This window comes from Rosa chinensis, chromosome 5 (genome assembly GCF_002994745.2).
Source record: "Rosa chinensis cultivar Old Blush chromosome 5, RchiOBHm-V2, whole genome shotgun sequence".
Lineage (NCBI taxonomy): Eukaryota > Viridiplantae > Streptophyta > Magnoliopsida > Rosales > Rosaceae > Rosa > Rosa chinensis.
The window spans coordinates 79,773,104-79,800,055 of record NC_037092.1 but is presented as its reverse complement, the minus strand read 5'-3'; the positions used below and the strand labels follow the sequence as shown (position 1 = coordinate 79,800,055).

Here is a 26,952-nt window from a genome sequence, read left to right as displayed (position 1 = left end):
AAGATTTAGTGATGTGTTGTTAATGTTAAAAAAAAACATGAAAATAAACTATAAATATATATGCATCAACGGGTTGTTAATGATTTTTTCTCTCTCTCTTTCTCTCTCCCTTTTTAAATATATCTCGTAACTCCATAATGTACAAATAACGCGGCATCCATTTCCAACCCATCATTCGAAATTTAAAAAAAGATGGATAGTCTATCACGCAATTGAGATCGGTGAGGTTGAAATCGAGAGCTAACAACATATAAGAAATGACAAAATATGTGTGGATATATGCAAACCAAACGAAAAGTTCTACCATAAAAATCGTGCACAAGTTCTTTCCTTATCATCTCCAAAGTCACAAACATTCTGTTCAAAACCACCAAGATGTTCACTTACTACTCAGTGGTCTCCTGCCAAACTCATGCCAACCCCCACCCCCAAAGTGGCCACGTGTCATCACCACAGGCCACCAGAAAAGAGAGGTGAAACGCAGCGTTTTGGGCCTCCCCACCAAGTCGCTATAAATATAAATTAGACTCTTCGAGAAAGCACTAACCGTTCTGGAACGTATACTCGATTCTGCTCGCAGTCTCAGAGCCCAAGAGAATTTGAGAGAAGAAGAAGAAGATGGGGAAGCAACCGGTGAGGATGAAGGCGGTGGTATACGCGCTCTCGCCGTTTCAGCAGAAGGTGATGCCGGGTCTCTGGAAAGATCTGCCGACGAAGATCCACCACAAGATCTCCGAGAACTGGCACAGCGCTATCTTCCTCCTCGGACCCGTCGTCGGAACCTATGCGTAATGCTCACATCCTCTAAACCCCTTTTTTATTTGGTTCTTTTGATTACTAGTCCTGAACCCTGGAATTGATCGACTTTGTTTGATTTACGGTGCGCGTTTTGTGGTTCGTTTAGTCATTTCGTGAGAAATTGTGGATACCCAATTCAGTAATCGTGAAAAGTTTGAAGCTTTTAAAGGGATTGGTTTGGTGGTTTTGATTTTAGGGTTTGTGTTTTGAATAGATTAGGAAGAAAATGAAAGGTGGCTGCTTTTGGTTTTTGTTATGATGGATTGGTTCATAACAGCGTTGATTACAGAGGATTCACATGGTTTTGGTATTGGTTGTTTGTGACGAGTTGAATATGTGACATATTCACTGCATGTTAGATTTTTTTTTTTTTTCAAGTATTGTCAAGTCTGATGTATGGGGATTTGTGCAACGGCCAGAGTTTGTTTTTGTTCTGTATCAGATGTTATGATTTTATAGCTCAAAACTATCAGCGTGTAATGTCTTCTATTATATTTAAATAGGACTGCGTAATGAAACAATGGAAAGTAGTAGCATGATTTGCAAATAGTTTGTATGGTACTGTGCATACCATGCAAATCTAGAACTTTAGTAGACAGAATGCATTACTCTGTACTGTATTTATGAACAACAAGTCTCCAGCTGCATAAATGGTTGTTAGAAAAAGTAAGTTAGGTTTTGTATCTTATTTCTTATGTGTTGTAATTCTTGTTCATTGTTTACCAAGTTCTAAATTTTCAACTGTGTGCTCACCTGGACATCTTGTTGTTCAGTTATACATCAGGACATTGCATAGTGGGACTTATTCATATGACTGCCCTTTGTTGTTGTTGTTTTCCAATTGCCGATCAATTGCTGTCAGACTCTCCCTTTTCTTTTCCTACCCTCCCTCTGCCCCAAAATCTCAATTGTATTCGATACGATCTTCCTGGTTATGCTGAATCTTGAAATGTATGCAGGTATGTCCAGAACTACAAGGAAAAGGAGAAGTTGGAGCATAGGTTCTGAAGTCATGTTTTCAGTCAAGCAGCTGTTGAAATTGCCAGAAGAATTATATCTTTTCCTGTTCCTCTTGCAAATAAGTTGAGCTTTTAGGTTTTTGGCTTCTGTTCAAGTTGATTAAACTTGTACTTCAATGTTGAGCTATGGTACTGGGAATTCCAGTTCTTGTCTTGACTTGTACCAGTTAAATTGACAATTTTTTGGGTATTGCTAGACCTTGAATGAGTTTAGTGCCTGCTGAGAGAATAATGATTTACATTCCTTATGGCTTATCTGCCCATTGCAGTATAGCCGATTACTCCCATCTAATCTAATGAAATTCTGATATTGAAATCGTGGTTATCTGCTTCTTTGTTTATGCTCTCAATTGTGCTTTGGCTCTTTTTATGTTGCACGTGAGATAAGTTGTAGACTCAACTTGATATTGTGGTTGGCAAATGATTTTGTAGGAAACTATATATAACGGTGGAAGTTCATTTCTCAGTTCCTCATTGGATATAAGACCTTGAAATGAACATATGTAATCATTTGCGCCACCATAAAAGCCATACCAAAAGCTCTTTAGTCCATTATGGAATTCGATAGTCGCTAAGCTATCTCTCTTTCTAGCAGGGATGATGTCACAAACATGGTCCAAATTTTACCCCATCGGATGCATTATGGTGCCTCAAATTTGAATGTTTGGGTTAGAATACCGTTCTGTTAGTATTGCAGATGTATGTATCCCTTTAGCTTATATTGGATTAGAAATGTGGTTCTTGGATCACAGGAAGATTGGTTTTATAACTCTTATGAAGTTGGATTAAAGATTATTGACACAAATGGAACGGACTTGAAATTCAGATGTCTATTTGCCTATTTTGGTATGTGGTTTACAAAGAAGAAAGCCCCAATTATTTAGAAACTTCACTAATAAGCATATTGTTTAAGGAAAAAGAGATTCGAGAGAAATTGTAGAGAGAATTGTGTGTATTATTATTGAGAATAGGAGCCCTATATATAGGGATTACAAAGTACTAGTTCTAATGTTACAAGGAATACCAATCCGTGTAGGATTGGGAAATCTAGAACCTTCTCTCCTATTGCTATTCCTAGTTTGATAAGGCACACTAAATCGATATTCCTTCAACACTCCCCCTTGTGCCGCTCAAACTTGGTGGTGACGCTTCATCCGTTGCCTCATTAAAAACCTTGCCAGGTAACAAAAACCCTGTGGGATAAAAATAACCCTGGTCGAAGGACAAAAAGAGCACAACACGTCCTTCACTCTTCGAGATCGAACATGTAGACATCATAACTCCCCCTGATGTCGATATCTCCCCCTGATTGCTATAATCGTGGGAGTTCGGATAACTTTCTCAATCCGATGCTCTTCACATGTTTCTCGAAGGTGGATTTAGGTAACGACTTAGTGAATAAGTCCGCTACATTATCCTCTGATCAGATTTGATTCACTTCAATCTTTAGAAGTGCTTGTTGTTGCTGATTATAAAAGAATTTAGGCGATATATGCTTGGTGTTGTCACCCTTGATGAAACCTAACTTCATTTGCTCAATACAAGCTGCATTATCCTCATAAATGCATGTAGGTTCATCTGTGGTAGACTTCAAACCACAACTTCCTCGGATATGTCTAATTATAGACCTTAACCATATACATTCACGTACGGCTTCATATAGAGCAATAATCTCTGCATGATTTGAGGAAGTAGCAACAAGGGTCTGTTTCGTAGACCTCCAAGATATCGCAGTGCTTCCCATGGTAAAGACATAACCCGTTTGGGAGCGACCTTTGTGAGGGTCAGAGAGGTACCCTGCATCAGCAAAACCCATCAAGACATCATTGTCGTTTTGATGAAGGGGGATAGGGTGAGGCCGGCCACCCCTGGTGGTGGTGAAGGCGTTGGCGGCAACATGGCCGGCCACCTTGTCATGGTGGACGGTGGCTCCATGCCTAATGGGGTCCGATCCCATTCTTCCGTCTTTCCCCTTCTCTCTGTAGGGATAAAATAGACCCATATCAATTGTACCTCTTAGGTATCGAAAGATTGTCTTTACACCAATCCAATGGCGGCGTGTTGGCGCAGAGCTATGTCGAGCTAACAAGTTCACTGCGAAGGAGATGTCCGGTCTTGTGCATTGAGCTAAGTACAATAATGCGCCTATTGCACTTAAATAGGGCACTTCTGCCTCTAATAGCTCTTCGTCCTCATCCTTTGGACGAAACGGATCTTTTCCTGGCTCAAGACTACGACCGATCATGGGAGTACTCACAGGCTTTGCTTTATCTCCATTAAAGCGCCTTAAGATTTTCTGAGTATATGCAGACTGATGGATCAAAATGCCATCACTACGGTGCTCGAGTTCTAAACCGAGACAAAACCGTGTTTTCCCAAGATCTTTCATCTCAAATTCGGATTTCAAGTATTTAGCAGTTTCCTTCAACTCATCTAGAGTTCCAATTAGGTTCATGTCATCGACATAAACTGCTACGATTGCAAATCCGGAACTTGTTCTTTTAATGAACACGCATGGGCATATTTCATTATTAATATATCCCTTCCCAATCAAGTAGTCACTTAGACGGTTATACCACATCCGTCCGGATTGTTTTAATCCATATAGTGAGCGTTTTAATCTTATTGAAAACGAGCTCCGTGGTTTAGAGCCACTTGATTTGGGTAATTAAAGTCCATCTGGAACCTTCATATATATCTCTGAATCTAGATCCCCATAGAGATATGCTGTAACCACATCCATAAGCTGCATGTCAAGTTTTTCGGAAACTACCAAACTGACAAGGTAGCGGAACGTTATTACGTCCATTACGGGAGAATATGTCTCCTCGTAGTCGATTCCAGGGCGTTGTGAGAAACCTTGCGCCACGAGGCGGGCTTTATATCTAACCACCTCATTTTTCTCATTACGCTTTCTAACAAAGACTCATTTATGGCCAACAGGTTTTACATATGGGGGTGTCTGCGTTATAGGCCCAAATACCTGTCTCTTTGTTAGTGAATCCAATTCAACCTGGATCGCATCTTTCCATTTAGGCCAATCCGCTCTTCGTTGACATTCTTCAACAGAGCGAGGTTCGATATCATCATATTCTATGATTCCTTTTGCAACATGATATGCAAATGCATCATCAATTGCCATAGAATTTCTATCCATCATCTCATATACACTAGTTAATTTATGGAGATCTCTCTATTCTCTGGAGTTGGTTTTGACATTGGAGCGTCCCCCAATGATGTCTCTTGGACATAACCATAATCCGGAATGTTCTCATGAGATGGATTATTTACATCGATGATTAATGGATTATTTTGTGCCAAACTCGCTTTCTTTCTTGGGCGAGAATCCATCGAACCTATTGGCCTCCCGCGCTTCCTGGCAGGAGCCGTGGGCCTAGCCACAATGTCACCATCATTGAGAGATGGGACGTTGGCGCCATGCTCATGCATTCTTGAGTTGGCGTCATGTCCTCTACTTTTAGGGACATCAATCCTTGCAGGCACATTTGCAGCAGGTATGTGTGATCTCGTCACTTTAGCGATATCAGAAAACGCATCAGGCATCGATTCTGCTACGTTCTGAAGATCGAGAATTCTCCGCACTTCAATTTCGGACTGTGCGGTTCGGGGATCAAGATGAGACAGAGTGGGGACAGACCACGACAATTCCTGTCGTTCCTGTTGAACATTTATGTTCTTATCTCCCCCTAACGACGGGAAGACTGTCTCATCGAAGTGACAATCCGCAAATCTTGCGGTAAAGAGATCGCCTGTCAAGGGTTCTAAATAGCGGACAATAGTTGGAGAATCATATCCAACATAAATGCCTAATCGTCGTTGAGGACCCATTTTGGTGCGTTGTGGCGGCGCAATAGGCACATATACTGCACACCCAAATATGCATAAGTGTGAGACATTAGGCTCATACCCAGTCACCATCTGGGACGCAGAAAAGGGTTGAGTGGCAGTGGGCCTCAGACGAAGAAGCACAGCTGCATGCAATATTGCATAGCCCCAAGCAGAAATAGGGAGATTGGTGCGCATTACCAATGCCCTAGCGACCATTTGTAGTCGTTTAATGGCGGCTTCTGCGAGACCATTTTGGGTGTGAACATGAGGAACTGGATGTTCAACTTCTATCCCAATGGACATGCAATAATCATCAAAAGTCTTTGATGTAAACTCCCCAGCATTGTCTAACCTTATAGACTTAATAGGATGATCAGGGTGGTGAGCCCTTAACTTAATTATTTGTGCTAGGAGTTTAGCAAATGCAGCGTTCCTTGTGGACAATAGCATGACATGTGACCAGCGTGTCGATGCATCAACCAACACCATAAAATATCTAAATGGTCCGCATGGTGGTTGAATAGGTCCACGAATATCACCGTGGATTCTTTGCAAGAATGGTATATTTTCTTTAGTGTCCTTTGCATAGGATGGTCTCGATCCTAATTATGCTAAAGAGCAGGCTTTGCAGAACGAATGATGGGCTTTAGAGACAACCAATGAGGATTTTGGTTTAGCCATGAAGTCACAATTGACTTTTCAAGTAGAAGGAGGAGTCAAACAATGATCCATGGCGTCAATGCCATGTTGTTGCCGTAGGGGGTAGATGGCGCCGGCCCTAAGTGGCCGGTCTTGCACAGTCTTGGCACCGTGAGGCGCAGGTGCATCTCCTCGAACCAATTTTTGGTTTTTACTTCTCTTCGTTCTGAAGAATGGATGTCCGTGTGAAGTCTTTAATATACGGATCATCATATCACGACCTAGGTGTCCCAGACGGTCATGCCAAAGCCTATATGTGTCAGAATCCCATAAATCATCTCTCATAACATGATTGGATTCAATTATGCGAATAGTGGTTGCATACAACCCACTAGATCGACACATAAGTTTCTCTAAGACTCTTTTACGTCCGTAGTCATTAGAGGTGATGCAAAGGAACTCATGTCCATTCTCACAATGCGTTTCCGCATGAAAACCATTGGCTCTTATATCTTTTAAGTAATCGATACTTTATTAATAATAGCCAATGATTACATCAAAGTTTCGTGACCATAATCTAATCCAAAGTAAAATCAAACATTAGACAAATTGTAGTCACTCAATTCGTTCGGTAATTCCAATTAAATATGACCAGGGAAGTAGAGAGAGATGTCGGTGGAGCGAAGCTCTCTTAAGTACCACTAATCTCAATTACTTTCCTAGACATCATACTTAATTGAGTACGCCTAGAGGAAAAGAGATAATCCAATAAGTCATTTTATTGATTAAGGCATAATTGCCATTACATAATTCTTGGAAATTAAAAGACTATTCTAAATAAAAATCTGCGGCATTCTATCTTCATCGCCAGATTTAAAGTCTTTTATAGCTCGATATCTTGATTACCATTGATCAGGTACTACATAAAATACCATGAAGAGGATGCTCTCTTGATTGAGATGTATTGACACATTACATATGGTCCCTAGGACCAATGGCGTTGGAATAGTGCAACCATGGCCAAAAGTGGCGCCATGGTGTCCAACCCTATACCCTCAACGTCATGACTCCTATGGTCATGTTAGGGTCTTCTCAATCAATTTGTTCTTTTGTGTTTTTCACAATCATGCATCAATAATATGATGTAGAGAGCCTCCGAACAATATTTCATAACTCTTTCAAAGTTTAGAGAAGCGGATATTATTCCATTATGCTTCTAAGTCCGGAAAATTGTGAATGTTACTAAAACGTTCACGAGGCGCAACCCAAAGGTTGTTAGTGTTATCCTCATTCATGTACTCAAACTGGAGGGCCATCTTCATGTGGCGCTTCATCAGGGTAAATGCCCTGGAATTATCTATCTCAGTTTGAGGGCCTTGAGTGGTTCTTTTAGAACAAGACTCCTGGATTGTAGGCAATAAATCAAGGGCAATTAGGTGAAGCTCAACATTTTGAGTCCACATGAAAATTCCGTGCCCGTAGAATCTAATGGAGTAAAATCGAGCTCGTTCAAGTCTTACATCCTAAAAAGGAAAGCAAGAACGTATTAGTTTCGGAGTCAATGCTTCCACGAAAACTAATATGAGATTTCTGAGCAGTAATGCTACCAAGAAATCGATTTCCAAGAAATTTGGATTAGACCGAAACAATGATGTTTGAATGGTCAAAATAGATGCTCACGAACGCTCTTAGTCCGTAGCTTACGAACGCTCTTAGTTCGTTAAATCGATGCTTACGGACGCTCTTAGTCCGAAGTCTTACGAACGCTCTTAGTTCGTTAATTGCGTGAATCCCCACGATTCCGCTTTTCAAGAATCGAACCCACGTTATAAGAAAGGTGGGATGTAGAAGAAGGGAGATTGCAAGTCCCCGAAGAAAAGAAGGAGAAATTAAAATTCGGAAAACATGAACTTTAATTTAAAAACTTACTTGTTGAAAATTAGGAGCAGATTCTGTTCTGCACAGCTTGTACTTCGATTGGTGTACAGATCTCAATATAACTCCGATAAGGCTGAAATTCGGAGGTTAGATGGAAGAGACAGAGACGAACAACTTCGTGCTGATAACGTGTTTAAGGAAAAAGAGATTCGAGAGAAATTGTAGAGAGAATTGTGTGTATTATTATTGAGAATAGGAGCCCTATATATAGGGATTACAAAGTACTAGTTCTAATGTTACAAGGAATACCAATCCGTGTAGGATTGGGAAATCTAGAACCTTCTCTCCTATTGCTATTCCTAGTTTGATAAGGCACACTAAATCGATATTCCTTCAACACATATTCAATAAAAAGCCTTGTTAGCATCATGGATGCTTTTATTGAGGTGTGAATCATAGTACATTTCTTACTGATTCTTGCAAATGATCTATTCTATTGTGTCTTTTGGGTACTATATTGTTGTGGCTTTGGTACTTACAGTAGCGTCAACAAATGGAAAATTCAGCTTTGAGGATGCTGCATGAGAGCAGATTCAGGAGATTGTTAGGAGGGTGTCGCCTTTGTTTAGCTCAAAGGAGATTTAGATTGGGATATGCATCAGTTATCCAACGTAGCTTGTTTCAGGACTGCTACTGGCTCTCTAATCTCTATGTAGCTCTTACGTGTTGTAGTAATTCATCATTTTCTGGGAATATGGTTCCCAGATATCTCATTTTCTTATGATAACTGCATTTGGCTCAATGTCAGTTGAAGCATAGAAGTACCTTTTAGTTTCTATGTTTAAGAAGCGCTTGTGTTTTTGTTTTGTTTGGCCGTGTGGAACCTTGAAGTTATTGGGTTTAGTTATAGTCTAGCTGGAACTTATATGGCTTTGTGTTCAATGTGATGATATTTGGTTTAATATAAGATGGTCTAAAATGGTCTTATACCTTTTATTCTGAAATTGAGGATCTAGATTAGAGACACTCCAAGACTCGAGCTTTCTCAAGGAGACCCGAGACGCAGAGAGATGCTGAAAATGATGGGAAAAGCGTGTTCTGCTTCTTCTAATTCTCATTATTGCAGCAGAAGAGGTATACCATTTCTTCACTCTGCTCCTCTTGTTGTTGCTGCTTTATTTCAGATTTTCATCCTACAGAATCCTCCCATCAGTTTCATTCTCAATCCTCATACCCAACCAAATTCACACAAACCCATCTAGGAAATCGACCCAATACTATTGTGAGTAATGTTGAGGATGCCTCCATGTTGTTCCATCAAATGCTTCACTCCCGTCCTCTGCCTTCTTCTGTTATCCCCTTCACTCAGATATTGGGTCAACTCGTCAAATTGAAACACTATTCGGCTGTCATCCCTCTGTTCAAACAAATGCTTCTCTGTGGAATTGCTCCTAATCACTTTACTCTATCTATTATCATCAACTGCTATTCCCATTTGAATCAAATGGGCTTTAGCTTATCTGTCTTGGGTAAATTCTTCAAGTTGGGGCTTCAACCAGACGTCTTCACCTTCACCACTCTAATCAACGGCTTTGTTCTCCACAATCAAGTGCCTGAGGCTGCACGAATTTTCACCAAAATGCTGGAGGAAGGTCGTTGTAAGCCCAATGTGGTTACTTGCAACACACTTATAAAGGGCTTTTGCATGAGAGGAAACAACAGAGCTGCAATTCAATTACTTAGGAACATGGAAGAAAGAGGATGCCAGCCTGACATAGTTTCCTATAGCACCATCATCGACAGTCTTTGCAAGGATACACTTATTGATGAAGCAATGAACCTCTTCTCGGAAATGACTAGTGGAGGTATTGCTCCAAACGTTGTTACTTACACCTCTTTGATTCAAGGAATTTGCAATATAGGCCGGTGGAAAGAAGCTACGAGGTTGTTGAATGAAATTTTGAGTAAACATATCTATCCCGATGTACGTAGGCACCTTCAATATCTTGGTTGATACATTCTCTAAGGAGGAGATGGTTGTGGAAGCCAAAAGTGTGGTTGACATGATGATTCAAAGACATATTGAGCCTGATACGATTACTTACAACTCACTTATGGACGGTTACTGTCTGCGAGGAGAAATGGACGAGGCAAGTCAAGTTTTTGATCTTATGATTAGCAAGGGCTCCATGGTTAATGTTTGGAGTTGTAACACATTGATTAACGGATATTGCAAGGGTAAAAAGGTTGATAAGGCTAACGAGATTTTCAAGGAAATGCGTCATATGGAATTACTTCCCAATACCATTACTTATAACACTCTTATTGATGGTCTTTGCAAAGCGGGGAGACTACAAGAAGCAGAAAAGTTGTTCTCTCAGATGCTAGCTTGTGGCCAGCTTCCAGATGTTCAAACCTATGCTGTTTTGCTTGATGGCCTGTGTAACAACCAGCAACTTTCTACGGCAATAGAATTGCTTAAAGAAATGGAAGCCAACAAAGTAGAACTTAATATTGTCGTTTACACTCTTGTTATTGAAGGTTTGTGCAAAGCTGGAACAATTGAATCCGCAAGTGTTCTCTTCTGTGGTTTGTCATCAAAAGAAGTTCAGCCTAATGTCAGAACATACACTGTAATGATTCATGGACTTTGTCGTCATGGCTTAATAATTGTAGCAGAAAAGTTGCCGAGAGAACTGGGAGGGAAAGGATGTTCTCCAAATGGTTGCACCTATAACACATTATCCGAGGGTTGTTATTTGTTAAATAAGAATGACACGTCACGGGCTACGAGACTTATTCAAGAAATGCTTGAGAGGGGTTTCTCTGCAGATGCATCAACTATGGAATTGATTGTTGATTTATTGTCGAAGGATATAGTAGATCCGGCTTTGTTGCCGCTGTTGTAAGATTCACGATAAAGTTGATGTGTACTCTATTAAGCTCAGGTATGTCAATCTCTTCCCCACTCCGAAGTTTTTCATTTCAATTGCTGTTTTGTTATTTTACTTAATTAGATTCAGAATTATAGATTGGAATTTAGATCCTCTGTGATGCAAGATTAGGATTTGCTCCTTCCACTTGCTTAGTTTATTATCGGTCTTGGCCTTTGTTTGAGTCTTTTGGCATGCCATGGTAGGTAGCCACCTTTTTTTTCTTGCTTGTTACTGTTTTAGGAAGGCAGCTTCTCGGTTTTCTGGGGTCTTAGTTTCTTTGCCATATATGATGCAGTTTTCTGTTGATAACTGCTTACAAATTTCAGGTTATTCGTGCAAGGGCAGAACTACTATAGTAGTAGAAGGGGTCCCGACCCCCCCCCCCAAAGATTTTCTCAAACACAATCTAATCCAATTAACACTCATTAACTCCCAAAGAACAGGAAGGAAATTTGATGCAATTAACTAGATTGGACCCCTCCCACCAATCTGAATCCATGCAATGGCAAATGGAGAAACTTAATAAAGTTACTGGTAAGCATCTTTAAGTAAAGAACCAGCCAAAATTTAAAGAAAAGTTATGAAATATATCAGAAATGAAAGATTTTACGTACTGATTATACTTCTTAGTATTATTTTCAAGTTTCTTTATTTTGATTTATTACCAAACTTTAAATTCTAGTTCCGCCCCTGTATTCATGGTATGTATGTGTGTAGATTCAGAAGTTTGAACAAGTTGGCTGAAGCTAACTCTTGCACCTCAACCTGTAAGCTTGCTTGATTGGTAAACTAGAACCTGACAGGAATGGGAAGGGTTCTTAGGAATTGTATGGAGACCTTTTAGAGGCATATTCAAATATCATTTTTGGTCTTGTATGAATCTGGGATTGTAACAAAACTTCCCTCTTTAATCGTATATATACCTACTCCCACTTCCCTCTTTTGGTTAATCAGCAATTTCAAAGCTTTTCGTGCTGATAACGTGTTGTAAAACAATAATAAAAGAATTTGAGAGAGAGAGAGTTTAGACACAGAGAATGAGATGATCTTCTATTCATCTCACTATGAGGTTTATATACGAGTACATGGGGTATACAAAAAGGTAATGTTTAATAGCAACGTCAATTACTCCTATACACAATTCTATAAATCACCAATCTATAGTGAAAGGCACATATCACTCTTCATCTATTTACATGATTTAGCCATAACTATTTACAACAACATCATCAAGAATAAAAAGTACTGTGTATGTACATGATCAAGAATCAAGAGCTATATGTATCAATATAAAAATAGATGTATAATCGATCAGCCTATTCCTTCAAAACTCACCTACCATCACCATTAGTATTATTGAGTATGGGAAGAGTGGCATTTGAAGGTAATTGCCCTGCATCCCCCATCACGCTTGTACTTGCCGATGAGTGGTAAAAGCTGAAGTCAGTTCCTCTAGTTGACATATCAGTTCCTAGACTGGTGCCAGTACTCCCATATTTCGTTTGGCTGGTTACATCATCAAATCTCCAGTCTGTCAAGTAACCGGGCTTTGAAATAGCAGGAGTCACTTCAATATCTCCTGCAAGCATTCCAATCACGCGAGACATAGGTGGTCGTAGCATTGGTGATGATTGAGTGCACAAAAGTCCTATGTTGATAATTCGTCTTGCTTCTTCCTCATTGAATTCGGATAATCTAGAGTCTACTAGATCAACTTCACGTTCGTTTTCATGCAAGTTCCAAGCCTAAGGAGGAAGAACACAGTAGTATTATGAAAAGTGAAACAATACTGAAGATAACTAAAAGATTGTGTTATGGTAAACCCAAACCTCTTCATTGTAGCAGAACAGTGTAACAGAATTAATCATGACACAACGAACATATCAAAGTCAAAATCTGAAAAGCCTAAAGTTCTTACCAATTCAAGAAGATAAACCATATCGCTTTCCAAACTTGGATCAGAATTTGGCCTACCGCTGACAATTTCTAGAATGACAACACCATAGGCAAACACATCGGTTTTCTCTGTCAAGTGTCCACGCATAGCATATTCCGGTGCAAGATACCCACTGCATTATTAACAATTGCATGCACTATTTGTAACTCACCCAACATAGTTAAAAACGAAATGAGAAACTACAAGAAAATATGGTGGCCAAAATGTTTGAGATCTTACAATGTTCCTGCAACCCGAGTACTCATGTGGGCACTGGCGGACCCAGAGAGGGGCAAGTGGGGGCTCACGCACCCACTCATGTTTTGTAAATAATGTATTTAATCTAATAAGATAATATTTTGTCTTCATATTTTGTAAACATGCCCCCACTTATCTGACTAAATCTAATACTTTAACAGTTATATATATATACTTTAACATACACGCCCCCATAGAAAAAGAATGCTGGTTCCGCCACTGCATGTGGGTCTTTTTATCATCATAATGCTTCGCCAAACCAAAATCTGATATTTTGGCAATGAGATTAGAGTCAAGCAGGATGTTACTTGCCTTCACATCTCTGTGTACAATTCGAAGCCTTGATTCTTCATGAAGATAAGTTAAACCTCTAGCTACGCCCAAGCATATATCAAAACGTGTCGGCCAATCAAGATGCAAGGCTCTTTTTCCTGTTTCATTGTTGAGAGAAAATATGCACACAGCGAGCGTAAATGTCACCCAACATAATTTCACTCGTATTCATTTAGTGAATAGAGTTTTTATTATTTCGGGTTCGACCCATTCAAGACAGAATGTGTCTCTTAATTACAATCCCCTGTTACAGGGAAACACCCTTTGATTCCATTTATGAAGAAACCAATTGTGGATGTGTGTTTGTTTATTTGTTTTTGCGGCTGCACCCAGATATTTGAATGGGTTGCCTACGTACCCTTGGAGAGGGATCAAGCCACTCATAGTTCAAGAGTTCCAATGGGTGAATGACCCATTGGAGGGTATGGCTTTTTGGAATAGGAATAGTGTTTGGACGAATTTGGTGTAAGTGAACCAGAGATTCGATTTGTTTTGGATTTGTTTGGAAAGGTTGTGACGTTTCCTGGTGTTTGGCGGAATTTGACTGATGAGGTCAGGGATTCGGATTGGATGAACCAGGGAGTCATGGATTTTATTTAGAAAGGCTATGACGTTTCCTGGTGTTTGGCAGAATTTGACTGATGAGGTCAGGGATTCGGATTGGATGAACCAGGGAGTCAGAGATTTTGTTTGGACTTGTGGTTGCATCTAGTAGATTGCTAGATTGCCTACATACCCTCGAGGAGGGATCAAACCACTGTAGTTCTTGAGTTTGTATTTCTGGTGTTGGCAGAATTTGACTGGAGTCAATGGTTCAATTTAGGACTGGCTAAATTTTGACTGGTGGAGTCAGGGATTCTGTTTGGACTTGTGGTTGCATCTAGTGGGTGTTGCTAGATTGCCTACGTACCCATTGTGGGATCAAACCGACCGTAGTTCATAGGTTTGTATTTCTGGCTCTGTAGCAACTTTTGTGTTCGACGGATGTATAAATATTTTTTGAACCCGACAAATGTATTTCTTTTGGACACGTAATTAACAGAGTGTCCGCTGATTTGATTTGGGCACCCGATGTGTTGAATCTTGTATTCGGCAGTGTAAATGGGCTTTTGTGTTGTCTCCTTTACTTGTTGATAATAAATTCGACTAGGCCCGAACTTCTGAGGTAAACTGTCTTGAAGTGGGCTTTGTAGTGCTTCGGAATTCGTAGGCAAACCCATAAACTGACTTGGACACCCATCTTTTCGTTCTAAACCTTTTAGCTTTGTTTTGCGTCAGGCCCGAATGATTTGGGCACCCATCTTTCTTTCCAGGCCTTTAGCTCTATTATGCGTTAGGCCCAAATAAAATGATCTGGACCCCCATCTTTTCTTTCCAGGCCTTTAGCTTTATTATGCATTAGGCCCAATTGAAACGGTCCACTCCATCCATGAGACTAAACTGATCTCTATCAATCTTTACATCAGAAAGCTGGAATCCTTGTTGGCGTAGTTGCCTCGAGCTAATAGAAATTATGTTGGAGGTGAAGCTAGCTCTTGCAGCTCATTTCGGAGAGGGAGACTTGAACTGGGTAAAGCTTTTCAATGGGCTTCGATCAATCGAAATACCGACTAAGATCCCCAAATTTATTTCCTTGTTGTTGCAGTCTCAATTCCCCATCACAGCAGTAGATTGATTAGCCGGTGTGCAGGGTTGGAAAGCTGGTGCAATTCCTCTTCTGGTACGACCCTTCTGTGAATGCTACAATCCATCAAATATGATTTCCTTCCTTTATTGACCATGTACACCACCTTCAAATATTCAATTATGCTTGCCGACATACAGCAAGTTCAAGATGGAATTTTGTCTAAACAATTAAGCTTTGTCTTCTTGTTAATTATGTATGGTACTAGTTCTAGAAACAAAGCTTATTTGTTTCCATTCTATTGTCTCTTACTAATCAAACCACTGCTTCAACAAAGAAATATTTTAATCATTCTTTGTTTTGATTCTGAGCATCTGAGCCATGTTCCTACCATCTTACAAACCACGTAGAAGCTGATTAATAATTAAAGTTGCCACCATGTCCTGCTTTGATTATCACCTCCGTTCACCACCGCTTCAAACACAGAAAGCACTCGCAAGTTTTAGCTTGTCTTTTTGTTAATTAAATCACCAGTTCTGAGAACAAACGGATTACTTTAATTATCCTTGTCTTGGTTCCAGAACGTAATTTTGCCTTTCAACTAACAATTGACACGAAAGCTTCTGTGTATGCAGGCTTAATTGAGAGCCAAGTCCTGTTGCCAACTCTCACCGAGGTAATCATCGCACGGAAGTTCTAACGCCTTGTATTTCTATTTGCAGCACTGCCTTCTGACTCTTTTGTTTCTTTTGATCTGCAGGAGACGAAACATTGAGGGTGAGGCTCTGTATCATTCTGCTTGGCATTTTGAATTGGTAGTTTAGGCTTTGTATTTCTTTTTGGAAGTGGTGGTGGATGAAAAGCAGAAGTAGGAGAGCTCTCTTATTGCCGAATTTGAAGGAGGCGAATATGGCGTCTTGTGGTGGAAGGAGAAAAGCAAGGCAACAAGGGAGGCATTTTATGTGATGGGTTTTGCTGCGTTTGGAGGAAGAGAATGTATAGCATAGGTTGTGATATCGGAACTCGGCCGTTCATGAACGACCCCATGTTCCAATATTTAAAACCCCAGCAGCCGTGTTGCATTAAGACGTCGGCCGTTCATGAACGAGCATGTTAGTCTTAATTCAAAAGGAGATTGCTCGGCCGTTCTTGAACGACCATGGTTGTCTCAAAAGGGTGTTGGTTGTTCATGAACAGCCCCCTTTTGCCTTGAAGAAAACCTGTTAATTCCCTGCCGAAGCAAGCAAGAGCAGCATGATGCAGTGTATACCTGAACTTCACCCTTCGAGCTGCTTTGATTTCGCTCTCGGTTTTGGCAGAGTCTTAGCCTCTTGTTTTCTGAATATTTTCCCTCTTCTCCCCCCGTGTTTCTCTTCACCGTTGCCACCTTTATATAAGGGTGGTTGGATAAGTGTATGTTGGATAGCTGATAACCATTTTGAATAACAAGTCTATCCTTATCACTCCTCATGTATATTTGAATTGGTCAACAACTTGACCGAGACTTGAATCAAGGCTAACAGAACATTATCTCCTCTAACTTGACGTTATTTGAACTTGTTAAAGATAATAGTCTCCTTGCTTTGCCGTTTTGAGTTTGGTCAAAGTTGTAACAAACTTATCCCATGTGTGAAATTGAATGTATTTCTTTTTTTTTTTTCACAGCAGCTTGTAGGAATATCAATGTTGTAATGGGCTCCCAATTTTTGAATTTTGAAAGACCATCACCATATAATTTCTGGACTTGTGATTTTTTTCGGTTTCAACAGTTGCCCCCTCAAGCGTCGTGCGTGGAATAGCTTTCGCGTGCGAGGCTTGACAACTTTAGTTTATTCCAAAAGTCCATCAGAGTTTGGGAAAGCTGTTTATAGAGCTTTTTTTTTTTTTGCAACCCATATCCTTCATTATTCTTCACCATTTGTTGTTTATACTCGTACAAGGAGTTCTTCAGAGGGACAAGGCTAGGTGCCGTTTGATTGAAATCTGTTGGTGAAAAGAATATGATTTTGAATATTTTGTGGCTGGATCTAGAATTTGAGACTAGACTGCCTACGTACCCATTTAAGGGATCAAGCCGCACGTAGTTCCCATAAAGGAATTTTTTCCTTTTTCGAAGCACCTTTTGAGAGACCAGTAAGTTCGGAGGTAAATTTGGATTTCACTCTGCCGACGATGTCTCCACCTCAATTTCCTTGTTATTGACCATCTTTTGGATTATGTCTTTCAGAGCAAAACAATCCCTTGTTAAGTGACCTACGATTCGATGATACTGGCAAAATTTGGGGTCGTTGGTCTTGTTGACTTCACCTCGTTGTTTCGATTCAGGAAGCTCAATAGCTTGTGCGTTGATGAGCTCACTGAAAATATGTTCGACATCATCATCATCGAAAGAGTATTTGACTTCTTTTCTTTCTTTGAGGGTGAGCTTTCTAGACCCTTCTTTTCCTTTGCATGTGTTTGACTTGTTTTCAGTCTTGACAAAGGTTGCCAGCGACTCATCTGTGTTGTCAACTGTATGGTCTTTAAAGGATGCCCTTTGTGTCATAAACTTTTTACGGGCAACTTGTCTTTCAACATTACTAGCTTTTGAGACTAGTGCTTCAAATGTTTGAGGTTCTGCGGTGCTAACAAAAGTTGCTATCTCTGGTAAGAGATTGTTTGAGCACATTTGTACTGTCGAAATCTCTGTCAATTTTTCTGAGCATTGGAGGTTTAAGCTCCTCCATCTGGAAATGAATTCATTAGTGCTTTCATCAGAATTCTGTTTAGTGTCAGCCAAGTCGATAATCGAGACCTTCTTTTTGGAGCTGACAAACTGTGCCAGAAAAGCTCTTTGCATATCGTCCCATGTGAGGATAGAACTTGGTTGTAATTGACTGTACCAAGTAAAAGCTACTCCTTTAAGGGACTGAACAAACTGCCTTAATAACAATGCATCTAACTGTGATGTTTCCCCACAGGCTGAGAAGAAATGAGCCAAATGTTCATGCGGAGAGCCATCTACCCCATCGAACTTGTCAAAAGTTGGCTTCTGATAGCCTTTAGGGAATGGTAGTGCATCGTAATGAGCAGGGTAGGGTTTCAAGTACCCAGAGAACTGTGGATTTGAGGAGGTGTATACTTCACGGATTCCTTCTGCAATTAGTGTCTTTATGTCTTCAAGACTTGCAATTGTGGAACCATGTCCTCCGATGTTCTTTTCACGATCACTCTTTCCACCATTTTTATGATCGCTTATATTGGCCATAGTAGCGAATTGAGAAGTCAGCGCTGCTATTTGAGCATCTTTTTCAGCTAGCGTTCTCTTCATTTCTTCTAGCTGCTCTTCTATTGTTGATGCGTTTGTGACCATAACTGACATAGTCTCAGGCTTTGTGCCATCATTTGTCTCAAACAATGCTTGAGTATGTTGACTAACAACAGGGACCATAGATGGTCTTGATTCTGCTGAAGAGTCCGGGAAGGCCCCCTGTGGTACGTTAACTGGAAATGCCCCCTGTGATTTATGTGCTTGGAATGCCCCCACTGGTGTACGTGTTTTCTTGGACTTTCTAGTTGTAGAGGCTGTTTTGTTGACCACTGATAGATTCTGTCGGTGGTGTGCCTTAACAACTTTGTCCTGTGTGCCAGATGAGCTGTCAGAGGTTGAGATGAACTTGACTATCTGAGGTTCAGAAGCTATAGTAGCTGTCGCTGATTGTAGATGTACTTGTTGTGGGGACTCGAGGCACGGGGCTTCGGGTCTATGTGGTGTAATGACCAAATTGATTGGAATAGACCCGATCATTATCTGAGTACTGACAGGGGCATGGTTAGCATTGAGCGTAGCGGTCTTAATGACTTTGACATCATGGTTGAGCTTCTGAACACTGCTTGTCAGTGGGGCTTGATCAATGGTGAATGAGACATGATGTTCAACTCGTGTTGCTTGTCCAGCCTTCGACCCAATAGCTTTAAGCTCTTGGAAATACACTGTAACTTGTGGTGCCATCTTGTATCCTGAGGCAAACAAGTAACACATATGATTAGTCATATCACAAATGGAGATGAAAAGGAGAATGGGTCCCACTGGGCGTGCCAAAAATTATGTTGAGAGAAAATATGCACACAGCGAGCGTAAATGTCACCCAACATAATTTCACTCGTATTCATTTAGTGAATAGAGTTTTTATTATTTCGGGTTCGACCCATTCAAGACAGAATGTGTCTCTTAATTACAATCCCCTGTTACAGGGAAACACCCTTTGATTCCATTTATGAAGAAACCAATTGTGGATGTGTGTTTGTTTATTTGTTTTTGCGGCTGCACCCAGATATTTGAATGGGTTGCCTACGTACCCTTGGAGAGGGATCAAGCCACTCGTAGTTCAAGAGTTCCAATGGGTGAATGACCCATTGGAGGGTATGGCTTTTTGGAATAGGAATAGTGTTTGGACGAATTTGGTGTAAGTGAACCAGAGATTCGATTTGTTTTGGATTTGTTTGGAAAGGTTGTGACGTTTCCTGGTGTTTGGCGGAATTTGACTGATGAGGTCAGGGATTCGGATTGGATGAACCAGGGAGTCATGGATTTTATTTAGAAAGGCTATGACGTTTCCTGGTGTTTGGCAGAATTTGACTGATGAGGTCAGGGATTCGGATTGGATGAACCAGGGAGTCAGAGATTTTTTCGGTTTCAACATTCATACAAGCCATAATTATAAATCTTTATCCTATTACAAGCTAGAAGAAATAAATTGATAATGGTATTCTCATACCAAATAATGCTTGATCAAGACTCTTATTCTCCAGATACTCATAGACAAGGAGCCGTTTGGCTCCCTCGGTGCAGAATCCATACAAATTTACTAGGTTATTGTGTCGCACAGAAGATATAGTGGCAATCTCAGTCACAAACTGGTTCTTTCCTTGGTGCGATGATGCAGACAATTGTTTTACGGCAATTACTCTTCCATCATTTAGAGCTCCCTATTAATAACAAAAATCTGTCAAAGTTGGGCAAAATTAATATGTACTGTTCATGACACCCTTACGCACTAACTTTGGGCTTCTTGTCATAAATGGTGATATAATGTTTCTAATGTATTGGACGTATCCGTTCCCTATATATATATATATATATATATATATATATATATATATATATATATATATATATATATATCAAGAGATGCACGTGCTTTAGGAGATGCTTGTGCTTTATGCTCTTCAACTATTTTAAGGATGATGCTTTTTCTCATATCATCCTAATTTTCACAAATGGAAGTGCTTGGCATCCTACCAATTATAAGTCAAACCTCATGATCTAATGGTAAGGTGCGTACTGCTGCCATTTCATGAATACAAGATCAACATATTTTATAAGGGACATGAAGAAAAAATTTTAGAAAGTTTATTAGGAAAAAAGAAGGAAACAAAGAATCTGGTGTTTCAAGATGTCAAGGTTTACACTCATGCATATGAAGTAGATATACAATATTCTTGCATCAAGCAGTAAACAATAAAGCATTCAAATGTAAGTAGACACACCATGAAAAATCGAAAATCCTTAATCAGCATAGTAACTTACTTTGAAGACGCATAGTAACTTACTTTGAAGACAGGCCCAAATCCTCCCTCTCCAAGCTTATTATCTGGACTAAAGTCATTTGTAGCTGCCTTCAGTTCAGAAAAACTGAAAGTGAGAGGTCCAAGATCTATTCCCAACAGCTCTACAAATTTTTCACAATGAATATGTATGTTAGCATGTTTCTCTCTCAATCAGATTGCATTATTTTTTTTTTCTTTTTTTTTGCTTAAGTACAAAGTATGCATCTATGTTTTTCTCACAATCAATTTGCTTTCTTTCAAGTTAAATAAAATATCCTAATTTTCAGAAATAAAACAACAAAAGTAGAAGATTCCACTTATAGCTATTAGCTAATACAGTATATAATTATTTTGTCTTTTGAGAAGTCAAACTTTTGTAAATAGTTTACCTTCATCATAGTCATCATCAGTGTTGTGCCTCTTTCTTCCTTGAACAATATATAAAAGCAGCACCACCAGAGAGGGAGGAGCAGGAAGGGTGCAGTTGAAGAATGGTCAATTTTGGTTAGGGGAATGAGATCATTGACTAACATGAAATTAATAGAGAAGTGGTCGGTTTTATTTGTAACTTTGGATGCATGCGATGGTTGCATTCGACCTACCTCATCCACAAATGTCTTAATTCACTTTTTTGATAAATACCCTTTTTTTATTCATACATTGATACGAATGCACTAGAAACTCCGATATATAAATTCAGTAAGGTAAGCAAAAGTTTGAAAAGAGAAAGGTTATCCTACCTCCGTATTTAGAGTTGATATACAATCTCAATTCTGAAAGACTAATGTGAGACACTCTCCAAAATCCCTATTTATCAATTTCCGCAAGAGATTTACAGATCGCGCGGTCCAAAACATGACTGCTAACAACAGGGATCGAACTTGGATTGGAGCTCAACCACAAACACGCCTATATCAACTAAATCAACCGACGTTGGTAGTAAAATATATTCTAGGTGTGTTCAAAATATGTTTTTAATATATATTTTAGAAAAAAACAATCATTTTTATTCTCATTCTGTGATGTCAGTGAGTACCTGTGATCTCCATGATGCCAGCTATTTTAAATAATTAATAAGTTATAATTCACGGATAAAATAATTTTTTCTTATATTTGATTTAGTATAGTTGAGTTTTCTTTTTGTTATTTAGTTATGTTCATGTTGCTTATCATACAAATTACCCTCGCGAGTACAACTTGATTCTTGATGATTTTTAACTGATGAAAGAAATTTAGTAGAAACCAATGAGAGGAATATGAAAATGCTTAAGATTTCAAATCACAAACATGTGAAAGCAACATGCTAATATTATGAAGGAATGAGGGGAATATGAACATGCTCAAAAATTCAAAATTGGCTTTTCTTGTTTACCCTCTAATTTTGGTTGAACCAACCAATTGGAAACGAATTTTTCATGTATAATATAAATGTGTACAAACCTAACCGCGTCACCTACCATTGATTCTCAGACCATGTCAAACAAAATTCTATGACAGCTATAGGCTTTTTCATTGTATTTATCCCAATTGAGATAAGGCTATATAACAAAAGTCCACCATGTTGCAATTGGCATTGGATCCCACTAATGTTCACAACCAATGCAAGTTTTCAACCACTCACCAAGAATGAGTCTTTTATAATCGAAAAACCAAGAATTAGTCTTCTCTTTGCAATTTTCTTTTGTTCAAGGGTTATCATAACTCTTTTTTAATAATTGATGAACCAATAAATTTCCATCAACATGACCACTCAGTGTCCTGCTAAGCACATATTAGGCTAATTACAGGTCAGTCCCATAACAGATCACTGTCAAAGGCACAACATGAAATCGAATCAGCCATCCTTTTCTTGCCTGTAAGTCGGAAAGTGCTATCATATTCTAGAACTCTTTGTCAGTTTGCGCAGGCAAACAAATCTGCAGCGTTGTGCCTTTTATTTCTGAGTTTGAGGCTTTCAGCTTACTTGGAATGGTGAGCCAAAACATTTGCACAGGAAGTGGATCCCGCAGCCTGCAAGGAACGTAAGTAAAACTTCATCAACTAGCTCGGAAGAAAACCAAAATGTTGAGAAGTTGGGATACAAGAATTATTCATAAGAAAGCACTCACCTGACTACACATTTCAAACTTTGGCAACTCGAGCAATTTTTGCCAGCACTGTTCGTAAACTTCGTATACCAGCTCCAGTTCTCGAGCTCATCATCATCTGAAATAAGAATCAAAATCCAACGTAGTTAAGTTAGTGGTAACATAATGCTGTACAAATTTGTGTTTGTGACTATCAGCAGATCAAATAATAGAGGGCATACCACAGGTTGGACCAGAGACTTATTTGCCTTGAGGCTCTGCAATATGAATTTTTGAATTAAAAATGTTAGTCTTATCCACAGAAAATGCTGCTTCAGTTTTTAGTAGATAGATTACCATTTTATATGATCAAATTACCTCTTCAATTTGCATTGCACGGCGTGCTACATCAATCGGGAAAACCGCATCCGATTTCGTTAATAAGATCTGATACTTGGTTTGAGATCTGTCAATCAAGCAATGAAAGTCATAAAACTCGAGCACAAGCCCTATAATTTCAGTGTGCACATATACAAGTATGTGCAAAAAAGTGTTTATTAGTGTGCGCACACGCAGGACATGAAGAAAATAGATGGCTCTGTATCATCCTCTACCATATACACAGTGCCACTAATAAGGTAATACCCACACTCATCAAACTTAACACTTTTTCCAAGATTGTCTACATGTAATTTGTACCTTTCCATCAGGTCAATGAGTTCACGATCCCTAGGCTTCATTCCCCATTTGGTATCAATAAGTAAGCACACTCGTTTTAGACCAACTCTTGTGGAAACATACTCCTTCACCTACAAAGTTTGAAGCATCCAAGCACATACATTAGCACATATTACAATAAGATCACTGGATTCACTCATGTGCATACCGGAACAAAAGTGAAGCTAATATGCTAAAGATGTGACTAATAAAAAATGTCACTACAGAAAAGAAAAGGGAAATTTAAATACTCACAAGCTCCTCCCAAGCATCCTTAACCTCTTCTTTGGCATAAGCAAAGCCATATCCAGGCAAATCAACCAAACAGAGCTTTGATCCAAGATTGAAGAAATTAATACTCTGCAGAAGAAGTGCAGCTGTCATCAACAAACTGAAAGCTACCAAAAACCAAAAACACGGAAAAGCTGCTGAAATCACAGCAACAAAGTTTATTTCTAACCTGAGTAAGACCAGGCTTATCTGATGTTCGTGCAACACCCCAATTTCTAGTAAGTGCATTAAGTAGTGATGATTTCCCAACATTTGACCTTCCTAAAAAGGCAACAGAAGGCAATTGTATCACTTATTATCTCACTGAAGAAGATTATATCTACAAAATTAAACAGTAAACTTTCTGATTCCAATAGTCTGAAGCGACCAGAATATTGCAAACTAATGAGGAACATCAAGTCCATCAAAAATTCACAAACTCAAGCATACAAATCAATTCTCCCTGATAGGGAGAGAAAGACGACTTCTTCAAAAAGTGAAATATTTTATCTACCAATCAAAAACGGGAAGAGGCATACTCAAGATTATACACTCATAAATCACATCAGAAATAAAGTAACTACAGTTAAAGAACAAAAGGCAATAGTAAGGTTTCGGTGAAAAAAAAACCAAACGAACCTGCAAATGCAATCTCCGGAAGATCAGGAGGTGGAAATGATGATGAAACTTTTGCAGCAGCAAAAAATGTCAATTTACTCCTAAATATCTGCAAACATTAATTATCAATAACAATGGTTCCATATGAGACAGTAAAGAGGCTTACCCTCCCGATAAATGAATTTAAGCTTGTTTCAGAAAACATGGAAAAAAAATACATCTAATATTTCGAACATGAGGATGTTTATCTAGACTTGTATCACATACATTTTCCTCAATCCGCTCTCTTTCTGAGCTGGTAGAGAAAGGAGTATCATCCAATGGTGCAGAAAGCTCAGTGTTGTACCCTGCCCTCCTCAGCTCAATCAAGCGTCTACGACCCAACAACTACAAATAATAAATAAATAAACACATTATACTTAGAGAACGAACAGGAGTATATATAGCACAAAGATTGGAAAACCTGTATATAATCAATATCATATCCAAAACATCAAAAGACCTGTCATACAAATTACATTATCTTCGACATAGGAAAGGATTGATGGACTTGGTTGGATTGCACGAAATTGTGCATTCTTTGATATCTCAGCTTTTTCCTCAACATCTTTTTCCTTCTCCTTTAAGTTTTCTGCACGACAAGAAAAGTACAGGTGTAATCACAATGAAAACTACTTTATATGGTTTAGAAAATGTATCGCTTACCAATGGTAAATAATACGTTTATATAGAAAAAATTAAGCAAAAAGAAATTGATATTAAGAACCGACAACACATATATTTCAGTAAAGATATACACACAAAAGGTATTGATAAAAACTGACCAATTATATAGAAAAAATTAAGCAAAAAGAAATTGATATTAAGAACCGACAACACATATATTTCAGTAAGGATATACACACAAAAGGTATTGATAAAAACTGACCATTTATATAGAAAAAATTAAGCAAAAAGAAATTGATATTAAGAACCGACAACACATATATTTCAGTAAAGATATACACACAAAAGGTATTGATAAAAACTAACCAATTTTAGCAATACTATCATCAAGTCGTTTATTTGATATGTCATATGGATCTGGTCGCATTCGTTTCTTCTTTCGCTGACCATCTAGCACATCTGATCCTTCATCCGAGATATTCTTTTCCCATGCTTTTTTCTTCACAGTATTTGGAAGAGATATATTTGGGAATTTTTGCAAGTCTGGTTTTATTTGGTTATGTTTCTTCAGTGAAGCACTTCGTCCACCATCAGTTGTAATAGATTCCATCTTATCAACATCCTTAACTTTGGTTTTATTGGAACGTTTCTCAATTCTAACCTTAGGAAAAAAACGTTTAGTTTCAGAAGCAGTGATATCAGAACCCCATGTAGAGCGAGGACGCGAAGGAGATCTGCTGCTACTCTTTTCATTACCAAAATTATCAGCGTCCCTAACTTTTGTTTCATTGTAAACTTTTGTACTTCTAACCTTGGGAGAAAAACGTTTAGTTTCAGAAGCATTCTCTAATCCATCAGAATCCCACTTCGAACGGGGACAAGAAGGAAATCTACTATTATTCTTTTCATTGCCGAAGTTATTATAAACTTTTGCACTTCTCTCCTTGGGAGAAAACCATTTAGTTTCAGAAGCACTCTCATTAGAACCCCACTTGTAACGAGGACGTGAAGGAGATCTACTGTAGTTCTTCTCATTAATATAACCATACTTCAATTGATTCTGTCCTTTTTTAGATAAAACCTTCCTATAAGGTGCCTCCTCATTACTGTTAGCCTCCCAAGCTGCATCTCGATCAACATAGATTCTCTTCCTTCTATCAAAAACTCCCCGACTCCCCTCTTCAGCAGTATGAAACTTCTTATCTCTTACACTCGATTTATAGTTCTCTCTCTTACCATTCTCACTCTCATTGACATTATCTTCAGCCTTCTTTCTCCCACTATTTGAAAACTTAGAATTTCCAACTGCTATTTTGAGTTTCTTATTGAACTTAAACCTTAATTTTTCCTCTGCAGACATTCTCTAATCACTAAAGACTAGTTTAAAACCCTGAATTGTAGAAAATAGCAATTCCCTACCAATAACTTAAAGATTCAGAAGATAATAGTTACAACTCACAAGGAAAATCTTTGTCCGGCATACACTTCAGAGCCAGGGCTGAAGATATTGAAATTCATGCCTGAATCCCACCTATAAAATATACCGGATAAGAAAGAAATCAAAGAATACAGTGCATTTTCATTAGCATTTAAAAAACCATCAATACATTTGTTTGGAATGAAACAACAAACAAAAAGAAACTAACATATCAAACTATATTCACATTATATTGAAAACCTCCATTCTACTGAGCCCGATACAACTACTGGGCCAGCAGAGATGAAAAACGTAAGGATCAGATAAATTTGAGCATTA

The 26,952-nt window shown here is 38.9% G+C and overlaps 5 protein-coding genes and 1 long non-coding RNA gene across 6 annotated transcripts in view; 2 read left to right on the top strand and 4 right to left on the bottom strand.

Annotated features, from left to right (window-relative positions):
- Positions 1 to 533: 533 nt before the first annotated feature.
- LOC112165817 (cytochrome b-c1 complex subunit 8) lies at positions 534 to 2,142 on the top strand. Its single transcript, XM_024302490.2, has 2 exons — positions 534 to 788; positions 1,758 to 2,142. The coding sequence occupies exons 1-2, from the start codon at positions 619 to 621 to the stop codon at positions 1,804 to 1,806; spliced, it is 219 nt and encodes a 72-aa protein (XP_024158258.1). The 5' UTR covers positions 534 to 618; the 3' UTR covers positions 1,807 to 2,142.
- Positions 2,143 to 9,687: 7,545 nt separating this feature from the next.
- On the top strand, positions 9,688 to 10,949 carry LOC112164183 (putative pentatricopeptide repeat-containing protein At1g12700, mitochondrial). The gene is made up of 3 exons (XM_024300413.1): positions 9,688 to 10,048; positions 10,176 to 10,816; positions 10,860 to 10,949. Exons 1-3 carry the CDS (start codon positions 9,688 to 9,690, stop codon positions 10,947 to 10,949), a joined length of 1,092 nt encoding a protein of 363 aa, XP_024156181.1.
- Positions 10,950 to 12,221: 1,272 nt separating this feature from the next.
- On the bottom strand, positions 12,222 to 13,666 carry LOC121049472 (probable LRR receptor-like serine/threonine-protein kinase At1g56130). The gene is made up of 4 exons (XM_040506969.1): positions 13,539 to 13,666; positions 13,296 to 13,321; positions 13,038 to 13,188; positions 12,222 to 12,864 (listed from the first exon to the last, which is right to left on the bottom strand). Exons 2-4 carry the CDS (start codon positions 13,319 to 13,321, stop codon positions 12,451 to 12,453), a joined length of 591 nt encoding a protein of 196 aa, XP_040362903.1. The 5' UTR covers positions 13,539 to 13,666; the 3' UTR covers positions 12,222 to 12,450.
- LOC112165810 (probable LRR receptor-like serine/threonine-protein kinase At1g56130) overlaps positions 13,431 to 26,952 on the bottom strand; it is a 26,793-nt gene continuing 13,271 nt past the window's right edge. The window contains exon 24 of the mRNA XM_040506968.1: positions 13,431 to 13,538. Coding sequence (XP_040362902.1) covers positions 13,446 to 13,538 — 93 coding nt within the window. The 3' untranslated portion in view covers positions 13,431 to 13,445. The remainder of the gene's footprint in view (positions 13,539 to 26,952) is intronic.
- On the bottom strand, positions 20,027 to 21,378 carry LOC112165819. Its single transcript, XR_005800366.1, has 3 exons — positions 21,249 to 21,378; positions 20,840 to 20,981; positions 20,027 to 20,238 (listed from the first exon to the last, which is right to left on the bottom strand). It is a non-coding gene; the product is annotated as an uncharacterized LOC112165819 (long non-coding RNA).
- LOC112165814 overlaps positions 22,403 to 26,952 on the bottom strand; it is a 5,153-nt gene continuing 603 nt past the window's right edge. The window contains exons 2-12 of the mRNA XM_024302486.2: positions 25,563 to 26,727; positions 25,049 to 25,161; positions 24,798 to 24,917; positions 24,552 to 24,639; positions 24,103 to 24,194; positions 23,898 to 24,002; positions 23,625 to 23,734; positions 23,304 to 23,391; positions 23,168 to 23,203; positions 22,968 to 23,064; positions 22,403 to 22,869 (exon numbers count right to left, since the gene is read on the bottom strand). Coding sequence (XP_024158254.1) covers positions 22,981 to 23,064; positions 23,168 to 23,203; positions 23,304 to 23,391; positions 23,625 to 23,734; positions 23,898 to 24,002; positions 24,103 to 24,194; positions 24,552 to 24,639; positions 24,798 to 24,917; positions 25,049 to 25,161; positions 25,563 to 26,556 — 1,830 coding nt within the window. The 5' untranslated portion in view covers positions 26,557 to 26,727 and the 3' untranslated portion in view covers positions 22,403 to 22,869; positions 22,968 to 22,980. The remainder of the gene's footprint in view (positions 22,870 to 22,967; positions 23,065 to 23,167; positions 23,204 to 23,303; positions 23,392 to 23,624; positions 23,735 to 23,897; positions 24,003 to 24,102; positions 24,195 to 24,551; positions 24,640 to 24,797; positions 24,918 to 25,048; positions 25,162 to 25,562; positions 26,728 to 26,952) is intronic.

Coding starts and splice junctions, on each gene's coding strand:
- LOC112165817 (XM_024302490.2), top strand. CDS start 619: ATGGGGAAGCAACCGGTGAGGATGAAGGCGGTGGTATACGCGCTCTCG. Junction 789..1,757: donor CCCGTCGTCGGAACCTATGC/GTAATGCTCACA, acceptor AAATGTATGCAG/GTATGTCCAGAACTACAAGG.
- LOC112164183 (XM_024300413.1), top strand. CDS start 9,688: ATGGGCTTTAGCTTATCTGTCTTGGGTAAATTCTTCAAGTTGGGGCTT. Junction 10,049..10,175: donor CTCGGAAATGACTAGTGGAG/GTATTGCTCCAA, acceptor CGATGTACGTAG/GCACCTTCAATATCTTGGTT. Junction 10,817..10,859: donor CTAATGTCAGAACATACACT/GTAATGATTCAT, acceptor TAATAATTGTAG/CAGAAAAGTTGCCGAGAGAA.
- LOC121049472 (XM_040506969.1), bottom strand. CDS start 13,321: ATGAGTACTCGGGTTGCAGGAACATT. Junction 13,189..13,295: donor ACTCGGGTTGCAGGAACATT/GTAAGATCTCAA, acceptor TTAATAATGCAG/TGGGTATCTTGCACCGGAAT. Junction 12,865..13,037: donor TGGTTTATCTTCTTGAATTG/GTAAGAACTTTA, acceptor CTTCCTCCTTAG/GCTTGGAACTTGCATGAAAA.